Here is a 23,643-nt window from a genome sequence, read left to right as displayed (position 1 = left end):
AGTCAAAACTGGATTCTCCTCCAGCAATGCCAATGCACACCTTGTAGGTTGACATCATGTGTTCTCCAGTGGTCCAAGCCAGATCCGGATGTCATCCATCAATCCATCCTTTTCCTCACCTTATACGTTAACTTCGAGATGAATCTTGTGCTAATTAAGAGGACACACTACCTCTTCTGTTTTATTTTTATAACACTGTGGGAAAGGCAGAACTTTAGAGACCAGAATGAACAATTGCAAATGCTTGGAGTAAAGAAAAGCTAACTGTGGGGGAGTAAAGGCATTTGGGGTGAAGAGGAGCTGTTCCTCATTTTGGACACAACTGTGCATACATGATGGCATGCACTTGTCAAAACACAGACCTAGGTGTTGCAATGGCTGAGTTTTATTATATGTGAATTATGTAGTATCAGATCAAAGGAGACAGGGGGAATAGAATACGCTGGTCTTTACCTATGAGTCACAGCACCTTGTAACTGAGGCAGGAGGGGAATAACCTGGGCTACATAGGAAGACACTACCTCACTTAAAATAAGATGAGGAGGAGGAAGAGGAGAGGAAGAGGAGGAAAAAACAAAATGTAACCCTAGACAGAGTCCTGGCCTTGGGCAGAGTCTAAGCTTAGGAAAAGCTAGGCATTTAATAGGAAAACTAATTAAAGTGTCCAAGTTAAAAGGTCTATAGGCATTAATAGATCAATGTTGATCTCTTGATTGGGCCATTATATTTTGGTTATCCCTGATGGCCATATCTGAGGGAATCTAGGGACGAGTATATGAAAATTCTTCATATTATTTTTTGACATTATATATAAGCCTGATACTTCAAAATAAAGAGGCTATAAAGTAAAAAAATATATATATAAATGGATTTTAAAAACAAAATAAATAAAGGGAAATCATCTGAGTTCAGATTTCCCCATTTCAATTTTCCAGCACTGCGCTTTTGAGCCTGTGAGGCCCCAAGTGTGTGGACTCTGTATCATTACAACTAAGCCAGAAAGCTCTCCTGAGGGATGAGATGGTGTTTGAGAAGCATGGGCACAATGTCTGAGATAAATAAAGCTCCCAGTGAATAGTGATGCTATTGTTAGCAATAACGTGACCGGCATGCGGAAACACAGAAGTTCCTAATGCCTTCATTGTCCATGAACTGCTGTCTGCTGCTGCTCCAAAACTCCCCTCACCACCCCACAGCTGCTCTCCAAGCCAGGCAGCAGGTACACGTCAAGAATCGGACTCCTCGCTGCTTGTCAGCCAGGTTAGTTATGGATTCAAGCAGACTCAGCCTTCTTTACAGATCAGTGACAAAACATTCTCAGGCTTAGACAGTGCCACTGGTGGTATAGCAACTTATGTTCAGGCCCTTTATCAATATGTCAAGTAATTATGTTCCTGCGTGCTAAACTGAACGGTTATGTTAATGGACTTTGTATAAATTATAGAGTTTCAATTTGGAACTTGTACATAGCACAAGATAGGATTGTAATCTATGATACTCTGTGAGTTGAGGCAGTGGAAGGATTTAGAAAAGAAGACAAAAACCAATCAGTTAATTTTTCATGCAATATTGCTGTAAGTGATGATGTATACAGATTTTCTGTTTCCATAAACCTGTCAAACTTGAATTTCTACTGCTTTTGTGTGGAATGGTATTAGAAATAGTAAAGCAATGTTTTAAAAGGCTGCTGCGATGCACCAGGCTTTTCCTTCCTCTTCCCAGGGCTGGGGATGGAGCCCAAGCTTTGCATGTGCCAGGCAAATGCTCTACTGCCAAGCTAGACCACAGTCTGCCGTATGCTTTAGCTCTAGAGTTTCGCACATTCTAATTCCTCTCTCTGAAACAATCTTCCTTGTATTTTCTTCTTGGTCAGTTGTCACTCATAGTTTAGGTATCTTTTAGACAACCATTTTATGCGAAATCATCCCCAATTCTAGCCCCTCTCTGATTTCCTCTCTCTTCCCGCACCTCTTGCATCTCTATTCCTTCTTTATCACAGCTCTAAAACAGTGACCTTTTAACCCCCTTATTCAACTGATCATAAGTCCATGGAAAGAGTGATAGTATTATCTTATGTATCTCTAGTTACTTTTGCCTAGTAGCAATCTCAGCACAAAGCAAATACCAAACTGATGTTTATTAAATGAATAATTAATGGATATATGACAGATGGGTGAAGGGATTGAGGAATAGATAGCTGAAATAATGGATATTATAATGGATATTATGTGGGTAAATGGATAAGCGGATGGATAGATGGATGGATGGATGGATGGATGGATGGATAAATAGATCGATCAATTGATGGATGGACAGATAAATGGGTGATAGGTGGATGGCTGAATGGATGGATAGATAAATGGATGGATAGGCAAATAGCTGAATGGATGAATAGATGGATAGACAGACATTAGCAATGAATGGAGAAGTATACACACATATTCATATATATATATATATGTGAATGAATACATAAATGGGTAGGCAGATAGTTATTCTGTAACAGCATCTGATTCCTGTAGAAGACTATGTAGGGTGTGTGTGTGTTTGTGTGTGTGTTTGTGGTTGTGTTTGTGTGTGTGTGTGATGAAAAACTTGCTCTATACATGCAGTTATAAAACTCAGACATTTTCTATTTCTGAAGTATGGAATGAGGTCATAAAGCTTGCAACCCATGTACTAGGCACCAGCCACATTGATTTCCATAAATTTTAACTTTTGGTAGGTACCAATGTCTTAATTTTGATTATCTATGCAAATCATAGTAAATTAAGATATCTTTTGATCCATGGCCAGAATTCCATAGGCAAATATCAGGGGTCTGGTGAGGTAATTGGGAAATTATCTATGGTTACAAGTAGAATTGCTGTTCATTCACTAAGCATATATTTGTTGATTACCTACTATGTGCTAGGAATCTCGTTGAACCTTGGAGCTATAACGGTGAACAGAATGAGTATGATATCTTCCTTATCGAGGTCACAGCCTAATATCTAAGTACTGACCGATTCACTAGCATCTATTTAACCCTCCTACCACACCATGATGCAGTGTGACAATTCCTTGCATTTTACAGAGAAGAAGACACACACTTGGGTTGGTAAGTGCTCATGGTCACATAAACAAGTAAACTCTTGTTTTGCACTGGCATTAACTGGAAATGCATGTTTGGATCAGAGCATGTGCAGTCATGGAGCTGTACCAGGTCTCACAGAGAAAGCAGGAGGGAGAGCTGGGGGTGAACTTGTTTAGGATTGGGGATCACTAAGAAGAAAGCAGTAGCATAAAGAGAGAGGCAAACAGTGACCTTCTAGCCTAGGGAGAAGAAGTGTCGGAAAGTTTGTTAGGTAGCCCCTGGAAGCAAAAGCTAGTAAGACTTAGCATCTTGCAGATCAGAATTCCTATATAGGAAAAACCATGAGGCTAGCACTGTAGGCTCCCAGGAGATTCCCAAGTCTAGATTTCCCACTTCACTGTCTCCATGGAAACTCTGGCATCTGTGGTTCCTATTCTAAATGACCCAAATGACAACTCTATCCTAGTTCATGTTGACTCTCCTCTGCTAGCTTTAAGGTGTGCTCACTTACTGAAAGGGTGTTTTCAACTAGGGCTTCAGACACTTCCCTGGTCCAAAAGATGGAGGAGACACAGATAACGACCTGGCCAGGCCACTGCAAGACCCAGGCATTCCGAGGGACCTGGGAAAGAGCAATGGGGATTACCATAGAATCAGTTCTTCGTATGTGGTTTAAACTGACTTTCTACACCTAGCATCCTCCCCACCACACACCTCATCCAGACAGTAAAACCAGAACCATCTTCTGTTGTCCTCAAACTTACTCAGTAGATCAGACTGGCCTTTGTCTCCAGAATACTGGAATTAAAGGTGTGTGCCACCAAGCTTCCAGGCTTGGGATTGATTGATTATTGATTATCTCTGCCCCTCAAATTTGTGCAAACCTCCCCAAACAACCTCCCCAACTCTGCGTTTCAAAACTGAAACTATACTGTCTGTTTAGTCATATACAGACAGTACTCACACCTCCCTATTTAATGACTGTATAATATTGTGCTGCTTTGTCATGGTTTTCTCAGCCAAGTCCTCTTCCCATAACTTTTGTTTCTAAAACTCAAGAATAGGGTGCAGTTCCAATATCACAAATACTGGGCATGGTGGAGCATGCCTGGAATCCCAGCACTTGGGAGTTGGAAGGAGGAGGATGGGAAGTTCAAGGCTGTCCTTGGCTGCGTAGTGAGTTCGAGGCCAGCCTGGGCTCCATGAGATCTTGTTGGTCAAGTCTGCCTGAGATGTGAATGGTCTCATCAGACCAGAATCAGAACACAACCTTGCTTCTCATTCATGTGTTGTCTACGCTGCTTTTGTGCTGCAAGAGTGGCGTTAGATACTAAAGCCAGAGTGTGGCCCGCAGGTGGAAGAGTTCACTTGGTTTTATGGAAAAGTTACAGACTCCTGATTGTTAACTCCACATAGTAGCTCTTGCTCTGAATTCAGAATTAGTCATAGAAAATGGAATTTATGTATAATTTGGAACCTACCATGGGGGACAACAGGGTTGGTCTGAGAACTTTTGGGTAAAGGCATTATTGAACGTGTCTGTTTGACAGAAGGGGGTCTTGCAATGGGGTAGGGCCTGGAAATAAGACACACACTTAAAGAGGGGAGAAAACTCACACACTGCCAGTGTGAGCTTGGATGGAGGCTCTCTGCTAAAGATTTGTCACAACAGATTAGTTTCTCTTAGGCTTCCTATCCTACTTGTTCCTGTAAAGGCTTTGGGCTTTAAGAATGCCAGTCACTGGAGATCCAAGTGAATCTGTACCTGGAAGGGGTGCTAAAGGGACCTTGAGCCATCAGTCCCATGTGTTAAGAAGCAAATCCTACCCCCATTGACTCCCATAATCAAAAGGGTTCCAGCTAACCTTCCTCTTCTACCACCTGTCTACCTGCAGACTTTATTAGAAAACTGTTCGCTGCTCCAGGATTCCCAGATAAAAGGACCCTGGGGCTCAGAGAGGCCAGTTTCAGCAGTAGGCAAAGATCTAGTTCAATGGACTCATCCAATGTATTCCCCCAAAGCTTCTTTCATAGTCCCACTGCCCTGGCACAGTATGTTAAATTCTTTTTACCTTGAGATAAGCTTCAATCCCATCTTCAATAACTTGCCGCATGCTGGCCACCATCACCTGCTCCACCTGCTGCAGCCACTTTTCCACCATGCCCTGTGGGGAAGAACAAACAGTGGGAGTCAGCAACTGTCAATCAAAGCTGGGCAGAGACTGTGGGAGGAGCCCAGATCTCTCTCTGGAAAAGGCTGGTGCAGGATAAGGCTATTATTTTCCTCTTCAAGCCAGCATTCTTACACTGATTGCTATTTATTCACAGTTGTCTAGTAAGTATGTGTCTTCTCTAGAAATATTTAACTCACGTCTCCTTCATGGCAATTCCTCAAGCCAACAGCTTCTCAGGAGGCAAATGAAATCCCCATTCCAAATAATAAAATAAGCTTCTCCTTTTAACCGATATTACATTTTAAAAATTATGTATTTGCATGTGCATCTGTGCATAGGACTGCAAGTGTTTGTGGAGACCAGAGGCATGGCATCCTTGGAACTGGAGTCAGAGGCAGGTCTAAGTTGATCAACAGGGGTTCTAGGAATGGAACTTGGGTCATCTGCAAGAGCAGTCCACCTTCTTAGATGCTACTCTGTTCCATGGGACTGGAAGTCACTTCAAAGGACTTATGGCTTGGAGTCATGGCACCCACTGTAATCTCAGTACCCTGGAAGCTGAAGCAAGAGGATATCAAATTCAAGGCCAACTTGGGCTATATAAATGAGATTACTACTAACCTGCCCCCATCCTCAAAGTATGTACACATATGAAAAGCTAGGTATGATATTTCTCGTTGATTCTGTTGTCTGACTGGGTTGTTGTTTACCTGGGTTTTGAAAGTGTCACCAGGTCACCTGCGATATGATGCCTACTACTGAATCAACTTTGTGCCAGCCCTTCCCACAAGTTTTAGTTGTCCCATGGCCTCCAGTATAGTCCTCATCTTAGAAATGGGTAACTGAAGCCCAGAAAGATGGAGTAACTTTTCAAAATGACTTAGTTATTAAGTTACAAATCCCAAATGTTCCACACCCCAATCTAGAGTCCAAAAGCTTAGTCCAGGGAACCACTCTCTTCAGTTTGTTCTGCTGTGGAGAAACCACAGGAGGATTACCTTGGCTTTCACTGGGTAGATTGTCTGTATGAATGGAACAATTTCTTTTTCTGAGCTGATCATGCCCTTGATTTCCAGATTCTCTGTAAACTCCAGCTTGGCAATTCCTTCGAAGCACTTCTTCAAGTGTGGCTGTACTCGGAGTGGGTCCTTTGTCTCTGACAAGATCTCCAGAAGCTCATCATTTGACAGGAAGAAGAACCTATTTTAAAGTAAAGAGAATAGGGTCACAGGGCATTCTTCCCAGGAGGAATTTCCAATAAGGGGATGCTCCTGGCTGGTAGATCCCACCATGTGATCACTGGCAGCATCTCAAGGTCTTTCTAGGCTTGGCTCCTCTCCTCCATCGTCCTGGTGCACAAAGGGTGAAAGGGAGAGAAAGGTTGGGAGTGGGTAGGGTATGAGCTCAGTGCTGTGGGGATGGGAATGGTTGCTTGGTTCTCAGCACTGCTTATATACTTCAGAATTGCCTGAGGAACTCCTATGAACTTTAATGCCAAGGTTTCAACACCCAGAGAGTCCCATGTATCTGGTATCTGGCAAGGTCTGGAAAAATCTGTAATGTCTTAAATCCCAGATGACTCTAAGATGCAGTCAGTGTCAAGAACCTCTGGATGAGAGGAGAGAAATTCTCCCTTCTCTCTAGACATGCCAGGAAACAAAAGTAGAAATAAGAATGTGTGATTATATACTTGCGTGAAATTGCCCTTATGTAATCCAGTACCATGTAGAAAAATAGTGTTTGTAATGAACCTATGTGCAGGCAGAGACTGCTTCTGTCTTTTAAGTTGGAGGTGGAAGCCACTTCCCCACTTGCTCAGGCTCTAAAGACACAAAATCCAACCTTCAGAAAATGTTCAAGGCATGAACCACTTTTTTTTTAATGAACCCAAGCTGAAAATTCTATAAAGAAGGGGCCTGTGGGATTATGGTCTTAATACATGGATTACAATGGTCCACAGTGCGGAAGACTATAAAGTCAACCCCAAGCTAAGGGGAACGATTGATTTTGAAATCTCTTGACCTCAGCCTGTTTCTGTGTCTTGCTTTGGCTAGCAGAAACATTGGTATGTGCAAGGTCCAAGCCTAAGGCATGAGGAAACCTTGTCATTGACACTCTTTCTGCTCTTAGGAACCCTGTAACCATGTGAACAAGCCTAACTAACCTTCCCAGGGCCCTACCAACAGGAATCCAACCATCCAGCAAATGGTTCAGATCAAAGGCCAGTTGACTGTGGTTACATTGAGTGAGCTGCATACAGTAGCGCCATTCAGTTAAGCACAGCCCAATGTGCCATATCATACGATTGCGAGCAAGATGGCTGCTGCATGCTTCTAAGTTTTGGAGTGTTTTTTTTTGTTTTTTTTTGTTTTTTTGTTTTTTTACATAGCACAACAAACTGATCCACTATCAGAAGTATTGAGAAGGTAGGGAGAGTTTTTGTCTGAGTAAATAATCAGTACCTAACAAGATTTCAGTTCCTACCATTCCTAAGCTACGTTCAGATGGGTGGTGTCTATTAGTTTATGTTACCTCAATTATTATACGTAAGGCCCAAAGATGGAGTAATAATGTAAAATCATTTAGCATTTTCTATTTTTTAGGGTAAAATTAATTTATGTGACTGTCACCAATGGTTCAAAGTATTCACTAAGAGTGATTTTATTTTACAAAAATGCATAAGCCCTTGAAATATGTGTGTTTATGTGTACTTCACTTAGGTAGAAATGTAGCTCAAAGAGATTAAATAATTGAGTGTGACAAGCAGACTCCTTGGATTTGAACTGCAGTTTTTTTGTTTTTTTTTTTTCTTTGTTTTCTCGTTGGGGGAGATCATTGTTTTCTCACTTATAAAATCAAGTGGTGATGATCCCAATGTTACAGGACTATTCAAGAGTTACTGGAGTATAAAGCACCCAGTGTGGTGTCTGGGTACAAGGTGCAAACACTGTGTTAGTGTTGGCTATCAGTGTTTTTACTAAGAAGGCAGCAAAATGCTAGAATTAAAGGCCCTGGGGCTGAAGGGGTGGCTCAGGGGTTAAGCATGTACTCTTGTGAGGACCTGGCTGCTCTAAGGGATCTAGTGCCCTCTTCTGGCCGGTGTGGGAACCTGCACTCATGTGCATGCTCTGGCCTATGACACATAATGCACATAAATAAAATAAAATCTTAAAAAATATTGATGAACGCCTAGACCTCAGGCTTCCATAATCTCTTCTCAATATTATGCTTCCAAGTTACAGTTCCTTTGTTCAGGTTTTCCAAAGCAGAAGCCATTGCCACAAGTGGTTAATTATGTTAAAAATTAGTATTAAATAAATTAAAACTTTGTTTATTCAATGGTGGTCTAGAGAAATGGCTCAGCAGTTAATGGCACTGACTGTTGTCCCAAAGAATCTATATTCATTCAGCATCCACATGGGACCTCACAACTGTACCAGGGGATCTGACACCCTCTTCTGGCTTCCTTGGGCACCAGGCATGTAAGTGGTACACAGACATACATACATGCTGGCAAAACACCCATGCATATAAAACAAAAATAAAATAAAAACGTCAATGGCTATATGTGGCTAATGGTAACTTATAAGACAGAACAAATACAGAATATTTGGGTCATTGAGAAAAAAAAATTTATCAGAGAACATTGGGTTGAACAGATACCAAAGGAATTTCTCCCATAAAACAAAGGAAACCATCACCACCATAACTATAAAATCCTATACATTTTTTCCTTGGTGGAAAGTAGAGGACTAATTTTGGCTCCATATAAAGCCACATTATAATTTTTGCTGTTGTCTTTCGAGAAAAAGTCTCATGCAGCCCTAGCTGACCTCCAGCTCTGTAGCTGAGAATGACTTGGAACTCTTGGTTGTCCTGCCTCCATCTCCCAAGTACGGGATTCTAGGCATGAAACCCTACATCCCCACTGAGTTTAAAGGCATAGAGCGACAAACCACAGTGAACTTGTCATAGATGTTTAGGCGTGAGACTCCCTCAGCACTAGCCCTCTAAGCCCACATTGACTATTACAAAGAACATTAACATTTGAGGGAAAATACAGGCAAATATTTATAAAATTACTGTACTCGCAGCTATAAATGTTAATGTTAAAAAAAAAAACTAGCTGACATTGCTCAAAACTTCTGTTTTACATGGATGTCACCAATCTGACAGAAAACCTAAGAAGTAGTAGCTATTGGTGTTGTTATATCTCAGCTTCACATTGAAGAACCTGAGGGGGCTGAAGGTCTTCGAATGAATTAAGTAGAAGAAAATCTTGGATCCCAGGGGAAGATCTCTTTTGCTCTAAATACCAGGTCTTAATTATGATTACTACGCCTCATTAATCAATGGAAATCATAATATTGGCTAAATGAAGATGTAACCCATGCAGAGTCCATTTAGCTTCACTCTAGGCGATGGCTACCAAGGCCTGTTAATTCCTAGTTACTGTCTCTGGGGAACAGGGAAGCAGGAATGGGATAGAATCGAGATCTAACCTGAAAAATGTGATTCCGGCTACATGGTCTCAGAGGGTAGGTCCAAATAAAAGCGCAATCCTAGATACCTGGGGAAAAAGAGCCTCTTCTTCTCCAGGTAGTCATTCAGCCCCCGCTGGATGTCTTCCAACAGAACATTGGCTTCCTGAAGCTTCTCAGTCATCCTTGGCTGGTCAGCTGCCACCAAAACCCTTGTATCATTTACCTAGATCACACACACACACACACACACACACACACACACACACACACACACACACACACACACGAAAATCATTATGTGTACTCAAAGTTTTGAAACTGCTCGTGGTAATGATTTCATGACCAACCCACCAACTAGTGATGCTGCCTACCCAGTCATCCACTACCTAATGTTCTCCTAGTCCCACAGGGGTGACTGCTCACAGGGCATGCTTTTGTTCCTTCAATCATGGTTGGCTGGGTAGAGGCTGGGCATCCCAAACTAACTGAACCAATTTCATCTGAACATTTGGGGGGGGTGTCTAAAATACAGACCATGGCATGCTGGCCTGTGAGGAACCCTTGATCAAGGACCTTGATCAAGGACATGTAAGGATCGCCTCCTGCCATGCTACCCTACCCTGTGGTGGAGCAGGCCACTCTTCAGGGAAAGCCCTGAAAAGGCATGGAAAGAGGAGTACAGGCAAGAGTATAAAAAGAGTTCTTCTGGGTGCTGGAGGGCTTTCTGGGCTCTATTGGTCCTTCAGGAGGACTGGATGCCCTTCTGACATTGTACTCTGTGAGTCACCAATAGTCTTGCTCAGCCTACACTTAATGGACTTCTATGACATCCAACCAAAGAAAGCAAACTAACATGAAGTCTGCTCCACTGGCTGGGTATATAACGCTTTCCCCATACCTTGCCTGTATAATCCAGACCACAGGTAAGCCAAGCAGATACATTCCTTTGAGATAAATTCTCTGGTCATGTACCCCAATTAAAGGGAAAAGATATGTCCTCTCAGGGGAGAGACACCTTACATATGGTGAAATGTATCCTTCAAGACTTGGTTCTAGCACCACCTGCTCTGGAGGTCTCCTCGACACTCCCAGGCAACTGCAATTATCCTTATAATCTACACACTGTTAACATATACTACACCTAGTGTTTATTCGAGCCTGTGCTCCTCATAACAGTGAGTTGTAAGAAAGTGAAAATCATGTTCTTCTCAGGTATTTTCTGACTTCTAAGATCACATCTGAGTCATCCTAGGTACAAAAAAACCATCAAATAACCAAGTGTCAATATATATCACTATTTGAAATCTAGAAGGGTTCCCAACCTATAAACACATTTTATTGCACTGTTCCATAACAAAGTCTTCTATCTCATTAGGCATGATAAGCAAATAATGTAAGCTGCTAAGAGCTTTCTCCAGGGAGGTAAAATTTCAAAAATGTTCTCCTTTCCATATCCTATATTTTCATATTTGAAGCTTTAATAAATTATAACGATGATATAAAATGTCAAATCAAAAAAATCCAATTTACTTTGTTGTTTCAAGGGACGTCAACACAATGCATCTTCTAGTGCGTGACAATACCCTACGGGCAAGACACAAGAAATAACACTCACCGCCTGGGCCATGAGTGATTTCCAGTAACTGTCCACAATGCCAAACTTCTTGCCCTCCTCTGGCATCTGGGCTATGATATCTTCTGAGCTGAAGATTGGTTCCAGGTACAGCCAAGTGGCTTGGCATTTTAACCAGGCATCCAAATTTTCTTGTACCCGAACTAGCTTTTCTTCCCATTTCTGTGAATTTAGCATCCCACATCTCAATCAGTAACCTGCCACTCTGCAGCATTCCCCAGTGAATGAGCTTGCAGGAGGATGGATGCACTCATTCAATCATTCACTCCTTTAACAAATACTTACTGAAGTGTATCTTGTGTGGTTCCTGTTCCAGGAAGTGTAGATATAATGAAACAAAAAGTCTTTTACCTTGTGGGGCTCACATGTTAGACAGACAAACAACAATAATGATGGTCAGGTCAACCACCTTATGAGATAACTAACAAATCTGTTTGGGCTGAAGAGATAGCAATATTAATAAAGTTCTTGCATCTATGACAAAACCCAGGTTAAAAAAAATAAAACAAAAACAATAAAAACCTGGGTGTGGTGGCATGTGCTTGGAATCCCAGTGTTGAAGAGGTAGAGACAGGCAGATATCTGGGGTTCAATGGCCAGTCGGTCCAGCCTACTTGGCAAGTTCCAGACCAATGAGAGCTCTTGTCTCAAAAACAAAAGCAATAGTAAGATGGTTGGTGCCCAAAACTGTCCTGTAGGTTCCACACCTCTCTCCTCTCTCTTCCTTTCTCCTCCCCACAACACACAGTAAAATGAAGATGTTAACAAACCCCATGTTTACAGATGCAGACTGAAACACAATAGTTCAAATAGTCTCCTAAGATCACACAGCTAACACTACAGGCAGAATCAGAATACAGACCCAGAGGTCTGGACCCAGGAGGCCTATGCCAGTTTCTCATTTTCTTTTGTGCTCTACCCTAAGATCTACTCTCTACTCTGACCTATTCCACATCTACAAAGAGCAATGGAGGCACATATTCTAGATTATTAGACCTAGATACTCTAAAATACTTGGAAAGTATCTTTTAGTTTGGCATGTTCAAGCCTTGTGTCCACTCTTTACAAGACTGCTGCAGAGCTTCAGCAGGTCACGAGCTGACGTCATTGTTGCTCTCAGTCTTCCATCCATCCATCCTCTCAGTTTTCCATTCAGGGAAAGGGAAGCTAAAGTACACAATGGCTATTCTCTTACCCGGCACTCTGCTTCTATTGGCTTGATGAATACAGAGCCACACATAGTCTGGGTCTTTATCACATGATCATCGAGTAGTAATTGAATGTCATCGACTGCACACAAGATGCTGGTATCCTGCAAATAAAGATGCCCAATCAAAGTCAAATTCATGAGACCTGCTTGCTTTTCCCATCCCCTTACCTATGCCGGGTTCTAGAAGGTTCCAGAAACCCTTACAGTATAGAGCCCTCATCCCAGGGAGACAGGCATCTATGTCTCATGTGAGATTTTCTTACCAGAAAATATTTACGTATTTATATATTTATGTATTTATTTCTTTAAAGACAGGATCTCGATATAGAAGTTCCTGCTTCAGTCTTGGAAGCACAAGTGTACACCTGCCTCACATTGGTTATTAAAAATACTTATTGTCAGTGTGACAGGAGCAGTGGGCCATGCTGCTATCCCAGGACTCTGAAGGCTGAAGCTAAAGGCACACTATGAATTTGACACCAGGCTGGGATTCTTCATAAGATCCTGTCTCAATAAACAAAATGAAATTAAAACAAAAGAAACAAAATTTATTGTCTGACTCCTTTGCAAAAATCAACCTATCCCAGGGCCGTACCTAGAATCTGTAGGGGGATGCAGGGGGATTTGTCCTCTTTCCTGGGTTTCGGCCTCTCTGGCTTTTTGCTTTCCTGCTTCTCTCAAGGAGCATCAGCTTCTAATTCAACAGGTGAGTCCTAGACTCCTGTACTGCACAGCCAATTCATAGATGTTCTTGTAGTTGTTTTTAAAATAAAATTTAAAAATTATTTTTTATTTCATTCATGAGTTCTTTTTAAACGTCTGCTAACAGATGGGACACATTTATTATTTACATTTAATCCCTTCAGAAGCAAAGTGCTGTTTGCTTATTGTTTTGTTGTGTGTAAGGGTCCCATGATAAAAGTACATAGACATGGAACCTCAGCTTGGAAATTTCTATCATATACATTTGGTGAGCTCCATTTTGCTAGCACATAAGGGTACTGTGTCTTCAAAGCCAGCTCCTATGGATGGCATTGTCCCCTCTGAGTATTTGTGGCAGATACAGTGCTAAGGGTCTATTACCTACAGCAAACCTGCTCTGAGTTCCCTTCCTTCAAGCCTGCAGACACAGATGTAGATGAAGATATGGACTAAATCTGGCTTGGGATACATTCTGTCTTTTCTCAGCATGTCTACACAGACAAGCGATTCTCATAGACTGACATCATTACTGTCAGTTTGCCATTGCTCCTTGTTGATAGCTACTTCAGTCATAAACTTAGAAGATGGCTCAGGGATGGTGGGCCTGCCTGTAGGCCCCTAATTGAACTCTTCAGCACATCGCAGCAGTCTCTAGAGCAGTGTCTGATCCAGTAAGAACGCATAGCTCACAGCTCCAAGTTTATGGAACCCATGAGACCTGGCCTTGTTGGGAAAAACCCACTAATGAACTCATTTGTCTCCAGTTCTTCTGCCTCAGACTGGCCCATGGGCGGTTCTTATCCAATGGTGAAACCAAGACCATCAAACTTGAAGGGAGAAAGAAGTCACAGGAGGATGGTATGTTGATCAGAAGGGAGGGCGGTGCTCAGATTTCCAGGGTTTTGGTTCTATGCTGAATATTTGAAAAATGGAGTACTGGAAATGTGGCTAAGGTTAGAGAGCTGTCCTAACATGAGTAAGGTCCTGACTTCAGTCTCCAGCACTATGGAAAAGAAATCCAGGAGGGCAAATGCAGATGCTCAGGCACTCAGGGGTAGAAGAGCAGGGGAAAAATTTTTTAAAAGCCTCCCAAATGATTCTGCTGTGCTAAGGGCCAATGGACTGCAGTGACTATCTACTTGTACCCTCCAAAATTGACTGAGCAGCAGTCCCCATATCTACCCTATGCTTTGTCACAAGAGAAAACTAGACTTTGGGGTTTTACAAGCAAATGTATCTCCACGTTCATCATACAAACTCATATGCTATCTATCTATAAACACTGTAAAAATAAGGAAATTCACACCCTTAGAGTTCAAACTGGTGTATCTAGGGACTTGGTAGTCCTGGAGAACCTCAGGCTCTATTCTAGTCTCCAGGAATCAGTTTAAAGTGATCCCAAAGGAATTCTTGTATTTAGCATCTAGGAAGTAGAATATGTTGCTGTCAACCTCAGATATGCTTCTAAAGGACCTGAGGTGGGGTGTATGTATGTATGTGTATGTATGTATGTATGTATGTATGTATGTATGTATGTATGTATGTGTAGTTACACATGCCTGTGTTCTTGAGACAGGTCAATTTAGGAGACTCACTCCATTTCTTTGCACTAGGTCAGAGGACTTTTGGATTTCAAGATGCGTAGCTTCAGTGGAGTATGAGAGCAATGATGATGGGTCCAGGATAGGCAGGCAGAGACAATCCAGACGTGGAGGGTTGTTCTTTCATGAGGTCTGTGGCAATGCCGAGTGAGTCATGTCTAAATCTACTACATAACACACGGGGCTGCTTTTAGGGAATTCCCTCTGGAGGGACTCACCGTGTCCCTGTACTTCACAAAGCTGAAGCACATATTGACCCAGTCTGACTTCATCTTCTCCAAGTTTTTCTCCAGAGAATATTCCTTGCTGGCGGCTGCCCCGATGGGTTCCAGCCTGAGGAGAGAAGACATCAACAGCAGTAGCAATAGGAGGTGGCAGGGAAAACACCCAGGAAGGATCTCAGCTTAGTCTTAAGAGAACTCAAAATGTTTTCTCTAAGGTTTGCCAACTACTTCCAATGTGTTTCTTGCTCTAAGTACTGTTGTCTTTGGGGGTTGCTAGAAGTTGAGTATGTTTTCCCAAAATTCATGTCTAACCCCCAATTAGCCAAAATGTAACTGTATTTAAAAGAGTGTTTAATAAGGCAATTGTATTAAAATGATGCCTCGAGGGATGAGCCTAATCCAGCATTGGCTTAGTGTCCTGCTAAGAAGAGGTTACGACAGTCACATAGAAATAGAAGACCATGTGAAGACATAAGGAAAAATCTAACAGTAGAGAGGCCCCAGAGGAGACTAGCCCATGGTTTTGGACTAGAAAACGCAAAAATTATGAAAATACATTTCTGTTGCTTAAACCACCCATCCTGTGGTGCTTTGTAACAATGGCTGTAACACATTGGCACTGACTGGCTGAAAGTGAGGCCCAGAAAGCAGTAATCCAAAGCACGGTGCTTTGCCAAGAACACTAAATGAATGGAGATTGGAAGGTACCACAAGAAGATTCAAATATTAAGGCTTTCTCTAAACTCCTCCCACTCTCTAGCTTCCTCCCCCAAAACAAGTCATAGAAATCCAAATTCTTCATCCTCCAGGTACCTTTCTCTATTACCCAGCATGGGAGGCGGCCATAAGGAAATTCACTGATTTGCCTAAGAGAAGTTCAGTACACTCCTTTCAGAAGGGTCCTCTTCCCTATCTAGGATGAAGGAATTACTGATACACACAGTGAAGGTGTGGAGAATTTGAGAAGTCAGGACATGAAGGTTTTCTCTCTCCTAGTCTGTTTCCATTAGCTCAAGATCCCCTTGCCCAATCATATCTCTATATAGCCATTCATTTTCATGCTATCTAAGCATAAAACTGGATTTTTCTGGGAATCTGGGTCCTTTCATAAGGTTCCCATGGCACGTAGCTTTGGTTAAATACATTTGTTATGTTTTTCCTTGTTAACCTATCCTGCTATGGCACGTTGAATATGACCCTTCTGGGAGGTATGACCTCGTTCTGCCTGCATGTTAGATACTTGTCATGGGAGGCTGCTCTTCTGTGTATAGGACAATGTTCAGCACCATCCTTGGCTTCTTATCTACCACTAGCAAGACTTCCCAACTTCCTCCCCACTGCTTATTGGAATGTAATGCGAACTACACATGCAATTTTAAAGTTTGTTAGCCACATTAGAAGAAAAGCAAGAAAGAGGCAAAATCGTTGACAATAACCTGTTCCATTCAAATATTATCATTTTGAGCAATGAATATTTAAAGTTGTCAGTTGTCTGGATGTGGTGGCAGATACCTTTAATCCTAGCACCTGGAAAGCAGAGCTCTATGAGTTCAAGGTCAGCCTGACCTACACAACAAGTGTACGCTTTTAAAAATCCAGCCTATATTTTCAAGTTCCAATACATTGAACCTAGACTAGCTCGGTAGTGGCATTTGGCTTCACTCGTGCCTTGAAGAGCACTAACACAAAGAATTGGAAAAGGCAAAACAAAACAAACTAGACAGGCCTGTCCTTATAATTTGAGCAATAGGTAGGGTGTGACCTGGAAACATGATTTTCTACCAGCATTCCCCCACGATGAAGATGCAGCAGCCCGAGGTGCCACGCCCTGAGGACCAGGAGCGTCTTCCTAGGTACCATCCAAGTTGCCTAACAGACTTAAGTTGAGACGTAAAGCCTCTCCATCCATTGCTTTAAAGGAAATGTGGAAAGCAACTAGAATTCTGAACATCACTGATGGCAAAAATAGCAATTGAGGGGCTGGGAGATGGCTCAGTAGTAAAGTACTTGCCACACAAGCATAAGGACCTGAGACCGATCCCCAACATCCAGATAAAAACTTGTGGTGAGTTGGGGTGGAACACTCTTAAAGTCCCAGCACTGAGGTGGCAGAGACTGGAAGATCCCTGAGGCTCACTGGCCAGAGAGCCTAGCCTACTTGACTCCTAAGGAAAGACAACCCAGGTTGACATCTGGCCTTCACTTGTACATACACACACATGCATGTACACCCCATCACACATACTACATACGTCCCAAACATACTATGATCCCAGTCCCCACAATAGAAATAAAAATAGCCATTCAGATAACACAAATTCTCACACTACAATTCCAGTGCACTTGAGGAGGGAGAAACCAAAGAGATCGCTCATCATAGTGTACTTCCTGGATTTTAGCAACTGGAGAATCACTCCTTGTCTGCTGTTTGTTTCAAGAAGAGGAAATTGAGGCCCATGAAGATTCAGTGATTTCTGCTCCAAGTACTAGGAACTGGGTGGAGTCTCGGGATCATGGTTGATTTTTAGTTTTTTTTTTTGTTTTTTTGTTTTTTTTAAATAAAATCCCTGATTCCTTCTCTAGTCCCAACTACAGCATGAAAAGAGCAGGCCACTTGGCTAAGTCAGCCCAAGTGGAGTTCATTAATAGTTAATTCACCTTGAATCAGGAAATCACAGTGAATCTCTAACCCAAAACCCATCTGGAAGGGAGGATAGACCCTTACTTATCAACAAATTTGCTGAATCCAAATTCCAACATGTTTGCGAGGCACGTGGTCTCTGTGGGCTTTATCTCGTAGCCAACAATGTCACTGATCTGCAAAGAAAGGAGGGGAAACAGGGTGTTGCTGTGTAGCACAGTGCTGCCCAATAGAACAGCTATGAGGATGGGAAACTTCGTTATCTGCCCTGTCCGGTATTGTACCACCAATAAACCAGGAAGCTGTTGAACACTAAGACTGGGCTAGTGTTTGATGGAATTAAATGTTTGTGTTCAATTTGTTGTAACCAGCTTAGAGTCAATTAAATGGTCACATGGATCTGGTGGCTGTTGAGTCTGACACTGTAGGTCTGGAAGTTCCAGAGGCTGTTACAGAGCCTCACTCCTATCTGCTTTCTTCAGAGTTTGTCTTCCTATTGACTCACGAGCACCCAAAGTCTGGAACAGGGCCTCAGTTGTACTGCAGGGTCCTATGGAAAGTTCAGCCTGTGATCCAAGGCCGTGAACGTTTGCTGAGTAAGGGGAGCATCTGTCAGACATGCTCTCCAGTGCTCTGAGCTGAGAAGGATTCCCCTTTAAAAGCTTTCCCTATGCTGGGGTTGTGATCCTAGCTACTCAGGAGCCTGAGGAAGGAGAATCAAAATCTCTAGCCTAGGCTATAGAATGAGTTCAAGGCCAGCTTAGACAGCTTAGGGAGATCTTGTTTCAAAATTAAAGTGAAAAGTGATTAGTGGCACAGTAAACCATAGTACCTAGGTTTAATTCCAGGACTCTCAAAACACAACAGAATAAGAAAAGCCTTCCCTGTTCTCTCCAGGGGGCCATTTGTCAGGATCCCCACACCCCCATATCTGGCTGGTGTGATACTTCTGCTAGCTTACCTCTTCAGTATGAAGACTTCTAAGAAAGCTCTGAGCTCAATTTTGCCGCCATTAGGCTGCCAGAGGTTTAGAAAATGCCAGAGCAGAGAGGAGTGTGGGCGTCACATCACATCTTGTCTTACCCTGTGTCCTTGGCTCCTGATATTTGGTAGACACCAGTAAGGATTTATGGAGGAAAAACCTGATTAATCCAGAGAACTCCACTGGCTTCCAGTCTGGGTTCTGAGGACCTCTGGAGGATCCGTATGGTAATAGAGGGAAAATAATGAGCATCTACTGGGGGCTCACTATGGACAGTATTGTTTCAAGAGCTTCATGCACTTAAGTCTCAGAGCACCACAGAGAGCAGGATAGTGTGTTACCCTCACTTTACATCCAAGGGGTCTGAGCTGGAAGAATGATCTTGGCTAAGACCATCCAGTTAATAAATAGCAGAATTGGGATGTGGATCCAATTCTGATCAAATAAAGGTTTTCCACAAAACTCTAATGTATCCTGGAGGATTCTTGTTGTATAATTGTTTGTATTATGCTCTGGACAAAGGTAACATTTGGCAGAATTTTACAGAGTACAATCTGCAGAAGTGTTCCTGGAGGCCTTGACCTTTCACTTATTATCGAAAATCTTTAGTGTGTGTACGTGTGTGTGTGTGTGTGTGTGTGTGTGTGTGTGTGTATCTGTGTGTCTGTGTGCCTCTGTGTGTCTGTCAGTCTGTCTGTATATCACACACACACTTGGATATTGTAGTACACATGTGAAGGTCAGAGGACGATTTGTAGGAGTTGGCTTTCTTCTTCTGACATATGGATCCTGGGGATCAAACTCAGGCTGTCAGGCTTGGTGGCAAGTTCCTTTCCTTGCTGTGCCATCTTGTCAGCCCACTTACTCTTTTATACACTAAATACAGCAATGCCCTGCCTATCTCTGGGGCAAATGACAGTTACAGAAAGCACTTGGAGATTGGCAGGATTTTTAAATTCTTTTCTAAAAAAATTATAAATATTGACAAGATGTTTGTTTTTCTAATTTTGAGATCCTGGAACTATACTGTCTTTGGAGGCATTAGTCCCCTGTGGCCTCTGAGAATCTCAAATGTGGCTCATCTGAACCGAGATGTGCTCTGAATGTAGTACCAAATATTTCACACTACTGATCTCCAAGTTGATGGGTACATAAATGATAATATATACTAGTTCAGGTAGCATATATCTCTAAAATTTATTTTGCTCATTTCCCTTTACTTTTTATGTAAAGTAGGGACTGGGGATGTGGCTTAATGGGAGAGAACTTGCCTAGCATGTGTAAGTTCCTAGATTCAAACTTCACTACAGCAAAAAAAAGAAAAGAAAAAGTTGCAATATTTTAGTGTGGCTACTAGAAGCATTAGTGTGTATGTGCAGTTGGTTCTATTCTTAGGGATAGCACCTCTGAGCTTTAGGGTCAGTCTTGGTCCATAGCACTGGCCACCCCTTAATGTGATGTGTTTCCTTGTCCTGTCTTATTTTAAACAAAACCAGCAATACCTTGTTGATATTTAGAGTCTATGACTCAAACATAAGGTAGTAGTTTCTGCTGTGAAAGTTCAAATGGCCAGAAGCCACACCCCAGCTGTCCTGGTTTCCCAGAAGATCTGTCCTCAGGTCTTGAGAGACAACAGGTGGCTTGGTTTTGGGAGCCCTTTGCTAAAATCAGAGTCTATGTAAATGGGTCTCCTGACTGAGGAATTAGGACAGGCGGTGGTTTTGCCAGGCGTAGGCAGTCACAGGTGTCTCGACCCTAGTGGAGACAATCCATGTGTATCTGGTGACACACGTCCTTTCTTACTAGCTCAGCCCATTGGATATACTCTTCAGAGACTCATTCCTTCCTGCCTGGGGCCACTATTAGTTTTAGTACCTGTTTTCTTCCTCACCCCTAGGGATGTCTAACCCTCATGACCTGGTTTGACTTAAGCCAAACAGACCTGAATTCCAGTCCCCTCCTGGTCCACTAACTAGTTACATGACCAACTACTTAATATTTCAAAGGGTTGTTGAGAACAAAATGGGAGAATTCAAATAAAGTGTGCAACACAATGTCTGGGGCCTGTACCTGAGCTGAGAGTGCCTAGGGGTAGTTGGGGTTAGTGCTTACTTGAGGACAGCAGGGTAACAGAGAAGCAACAGAGACCCCTGGAGTGGTTTTTGGTTTTAATTATATTTAATATTATGGAGTTGCTGGGGCTCCAACTTAGAGGCTTGTACATGCTAGGCAAGCACTCTATGACTGAGTCCTTGGCTCTAAGGGAGGTTCTTTTAACTTTAATGAAGACACTTTGAATAGTACCACTGCAAGGAGAAATCTGACCCTCTAGGAAGACACCTGTTCACCCAACATTCTTAGGTCCCCACATAGGTCAAAGGTCTAGGCCATTCACATCCATGGGGATATAAGCCCCATGAGCAAGGCCAGATGCCCTTTGCAGATTCCCTTTAGGACAGTGACTCATGTGATGACCTCTCATCTGCCTTCTTGCATACCATCCCAATCCTTGCTGGGGTCCCAAGACATTACTCTGATATCGAAGACAGCTCCTCCCTGAAGACAGACCCTGAACTCATGTATCAAGACTCCTGTCTTCCTATAGAGATCAGCATGCTCTCATTCACAGGCTTGGGGGTCCAGTCAACATGATGTGTGTTGAGAGATTGGCTCCTTCCAGAACCAGGACCTTGGTATTATATATATTTCTGAGAGGAGAATCTGCCTGTATGGAGTTGGCCACATAGCAACTCCCCAGTGGAGCACATTTCAAGGACACTTGAATGTGACAATCACATTAGAAACAGAGCGAGCCTTCCTTTTGGGTTTAGAATTCACACCATACTTGACACCCTCACACTTCATTGCTTATAAAAATACTATTTTTAGGGGGAAAGACTGCAACTTATTTCTTTGTTTGCCTATTTGAGACAAGGCATCACTCTGTAGCCCAGGCTAGCCCAGAACCTACCATGTAGCCTATTTGAGCTTCTCAAGTACTGGGATTCTAGGAATATGCCACTGCATGCACCCAATGTGCCAAACTCTTTCTGAACTTAGCCTGCTTAATCAGGAAACCTTGCTGAAGGCAGCCTGCACCGTGATCAACTGAACTCATTCTCAAGGTAATTCTTTTTGTGTGATGAAAAGTCAATCAATGACTTTCCATTGTGACTGTAACTACTGTCTAGAATATTTATACTCCAGCAGTGGTTGCCCAACAAAAAGCATCAAACTGGTCATGAAGTTCATCTCAGAATCCACCCATTCCCTTCCTGAAGGCCAGCATGCCCAGTATAATTTCCTTGGCCTCAAGTAGATTCTATTTTCCTGCTTTCCCAGGGATCCCAGGATGGGACAGGCTAGACCACACCAAGAGTGACAAGAACCTGTTGCCAGTGCCGATCCTTCATCCCGGGATTGCAGGCAATGGTGAGGACGGGTATGTGCTGCCTGAACTTCTCGATCTTCAACTTGACGTTCTCTGCTAAGCGCCTAGGTGCAGGCACATCAATCAAGGTCTTGGTCAACTTGTAGGTTGTTCTCCACATATTCCCTATGTCCTCTGCAATTTCCTCAGCATTCAATAAAAAGAGGGGGCCTGGAACAAAGAGAAGTTCAGACTATAATGGAGATGCTTGTCATGTGTTAATTCCCTGGACTCGAGAACTGTGTCAATTGTACTGAAATGAGCTGAGGTTCTGGGCTAGGGCCTGGATTGGAAGGAAGCCTTAGCCAGTAAAGCCTTGTCCAGACCTCTACACTATTACCTGCCATCCAAGGTAACAACAAACTCCTGGAAGGATGCCTGTGACATGGCAAACGTCATGCCTGGCATATGGATGTGGAGGGGCTAGTTGTTCAGTTGGTTTTTAAATAGTCTTTAAATAGTCATTAAATTAGCTTCAAATGAAATCTCAGTAGTATTAAAAGGAGTTTCAAATTGTGAAATAACAGTTTGAGAATGGGAGCCCTCTAGACTTCTAAGAATTTTAGTAAAAGTTTGAAATCATTAAACCAACAAAGAAATACAAAGACTATGGCTCAGTGGGTAAAGTGAAGGCCTGAGTTTGGGTCCTCAACACCATGTTAAAACAAACAACAAACAAACAACATAAACAAGCTGGGTGGGATGCATGTGATGAGGTAGGGGAGACAGGTAAACTGTGGGGACTGTCTTGACAACCAGTTTAGTCAGGATGGGGAGATCCATGCTCAGTAATCCACTTTCCTTTCCCCTCTCTGTCTCCCATACCCCAGCCCTAGAAATTTTAAATGAGTGACATATCAGTACTTCAAAATATTAGTTTCTTTCAGGGGGTGCAGATAAGGAGTTTTAGCATTTGGCTTTCACATTCAACCCAAATCTTCCCATGGCACTGCTCCTACTTCCTGTTGGAACATTCTAGATTAGCATTACTTCCTGCATTATGATACAGCTAACTGACTCATAAACACCCCCAAGTCCCCAGGGCTGCTTAGATCAAATGCAAATTCACCGCTCACTTAACACATCTTTGCAGTTCAGTGTTTTTGTCAAATCACTAAAACCTAAATCTTACAAGAAAAACTAGGTGCTGGCACACTGAGTTGGTATAGAAGCCACTTCCAGGATGAGGAGTGGCCCCCTCTTCCTTCCTTATGTGTCCATTATGTTCTGTTGATTCTGCCCACACGATGCCTCCCTAGACTCCAGAGCCTAGAGTGAAGGGTAGATTTTAGATGTTCCCATGGCACTCTGACCCTTCTCAAAGCAGCACCACAGAGGAGCAATTCTCAATCTCTTTCCTGCTTCTTGTAATCATCAGTATGACGAAGACTCTGAGTGCTGATCTGATTTAAATCCCTTAATGGGTCTCTTGTTTTTTGGTTCCTTCTCTCCTCTTTTTATTACATCTAAAAATATAAACTATGGT

The 23,643-nt window shown here is 42.6% G+C and overlaps 2 protein-coding genes across 2 annotated transcripts in view; one reads left to right on the top strand and one right to left on the bottom strand.

The window, feature by feature from the left end:
- Dnah3 (dynein axonemal heavy chain 3) overlaps positions 1-23,643 on the bottom strand; it is a 169,665-nt gene that overhangs the window by 107,531 nt on the left and 38,491 nt on the right. The window contains 9 exon segments of the mRNA XM_032892767.1: positions 3,588-3,698; positions 5,149-5,241; positions 6,249-6,450; positions 9,821-9,957; positions 11,350-11,529; positions 12,563-12,679; positions 15,099-15,213; positions 17,830-17,921; positions 22,117-22,328. Of these exon segments, the coding sequence (XP_032748658.1) occupies positions 3,588-3,698; positions 5,149-5,241; positions 6,249-6,450; positions 9,821-9,957; positions 11,350-11,529; positions 12,563-12,679; positions 15,099-15,213; positions 17,830-17,921; positions 22,117-22,328 (1,259 nt within the window).
- Positions 1,179-23,643, top strand: part of Tmem159 (transmembrane protein 159) — an 84,863-nt gene continuing 62,398 nt past the window's right edge. The window contains exon 1 of the mRNA XM_032892771.1: positions 1,179-1,260. The gene's annotated coding sequence lies outside the window, so the exon portion shown is untranslated. The remainder of the gene's footprint in view (positions 1,261-23,643) is intronic.

The sequence above is a fragment of the Rattus rattus genome, chromosome 2, assembly GCF_011064425.1.
Source record: "Rattus rattus isolate New Zealand chromosome 2, Rrattus_CSIRO_v1, whole genome shotgun sequence".
In the NCBI taxonomy this organism is placed as follows: Eukaryota; Metazoa; Chordata; class Mammalia; order Rodentia; family Muridae; genus Rattus; species Rattus rattus.
The sequence above is the reverse complement of the archived record's forward strand: the minus strand, read 5'-3'. Positions and strand labels throughout refer to the sequence as shown.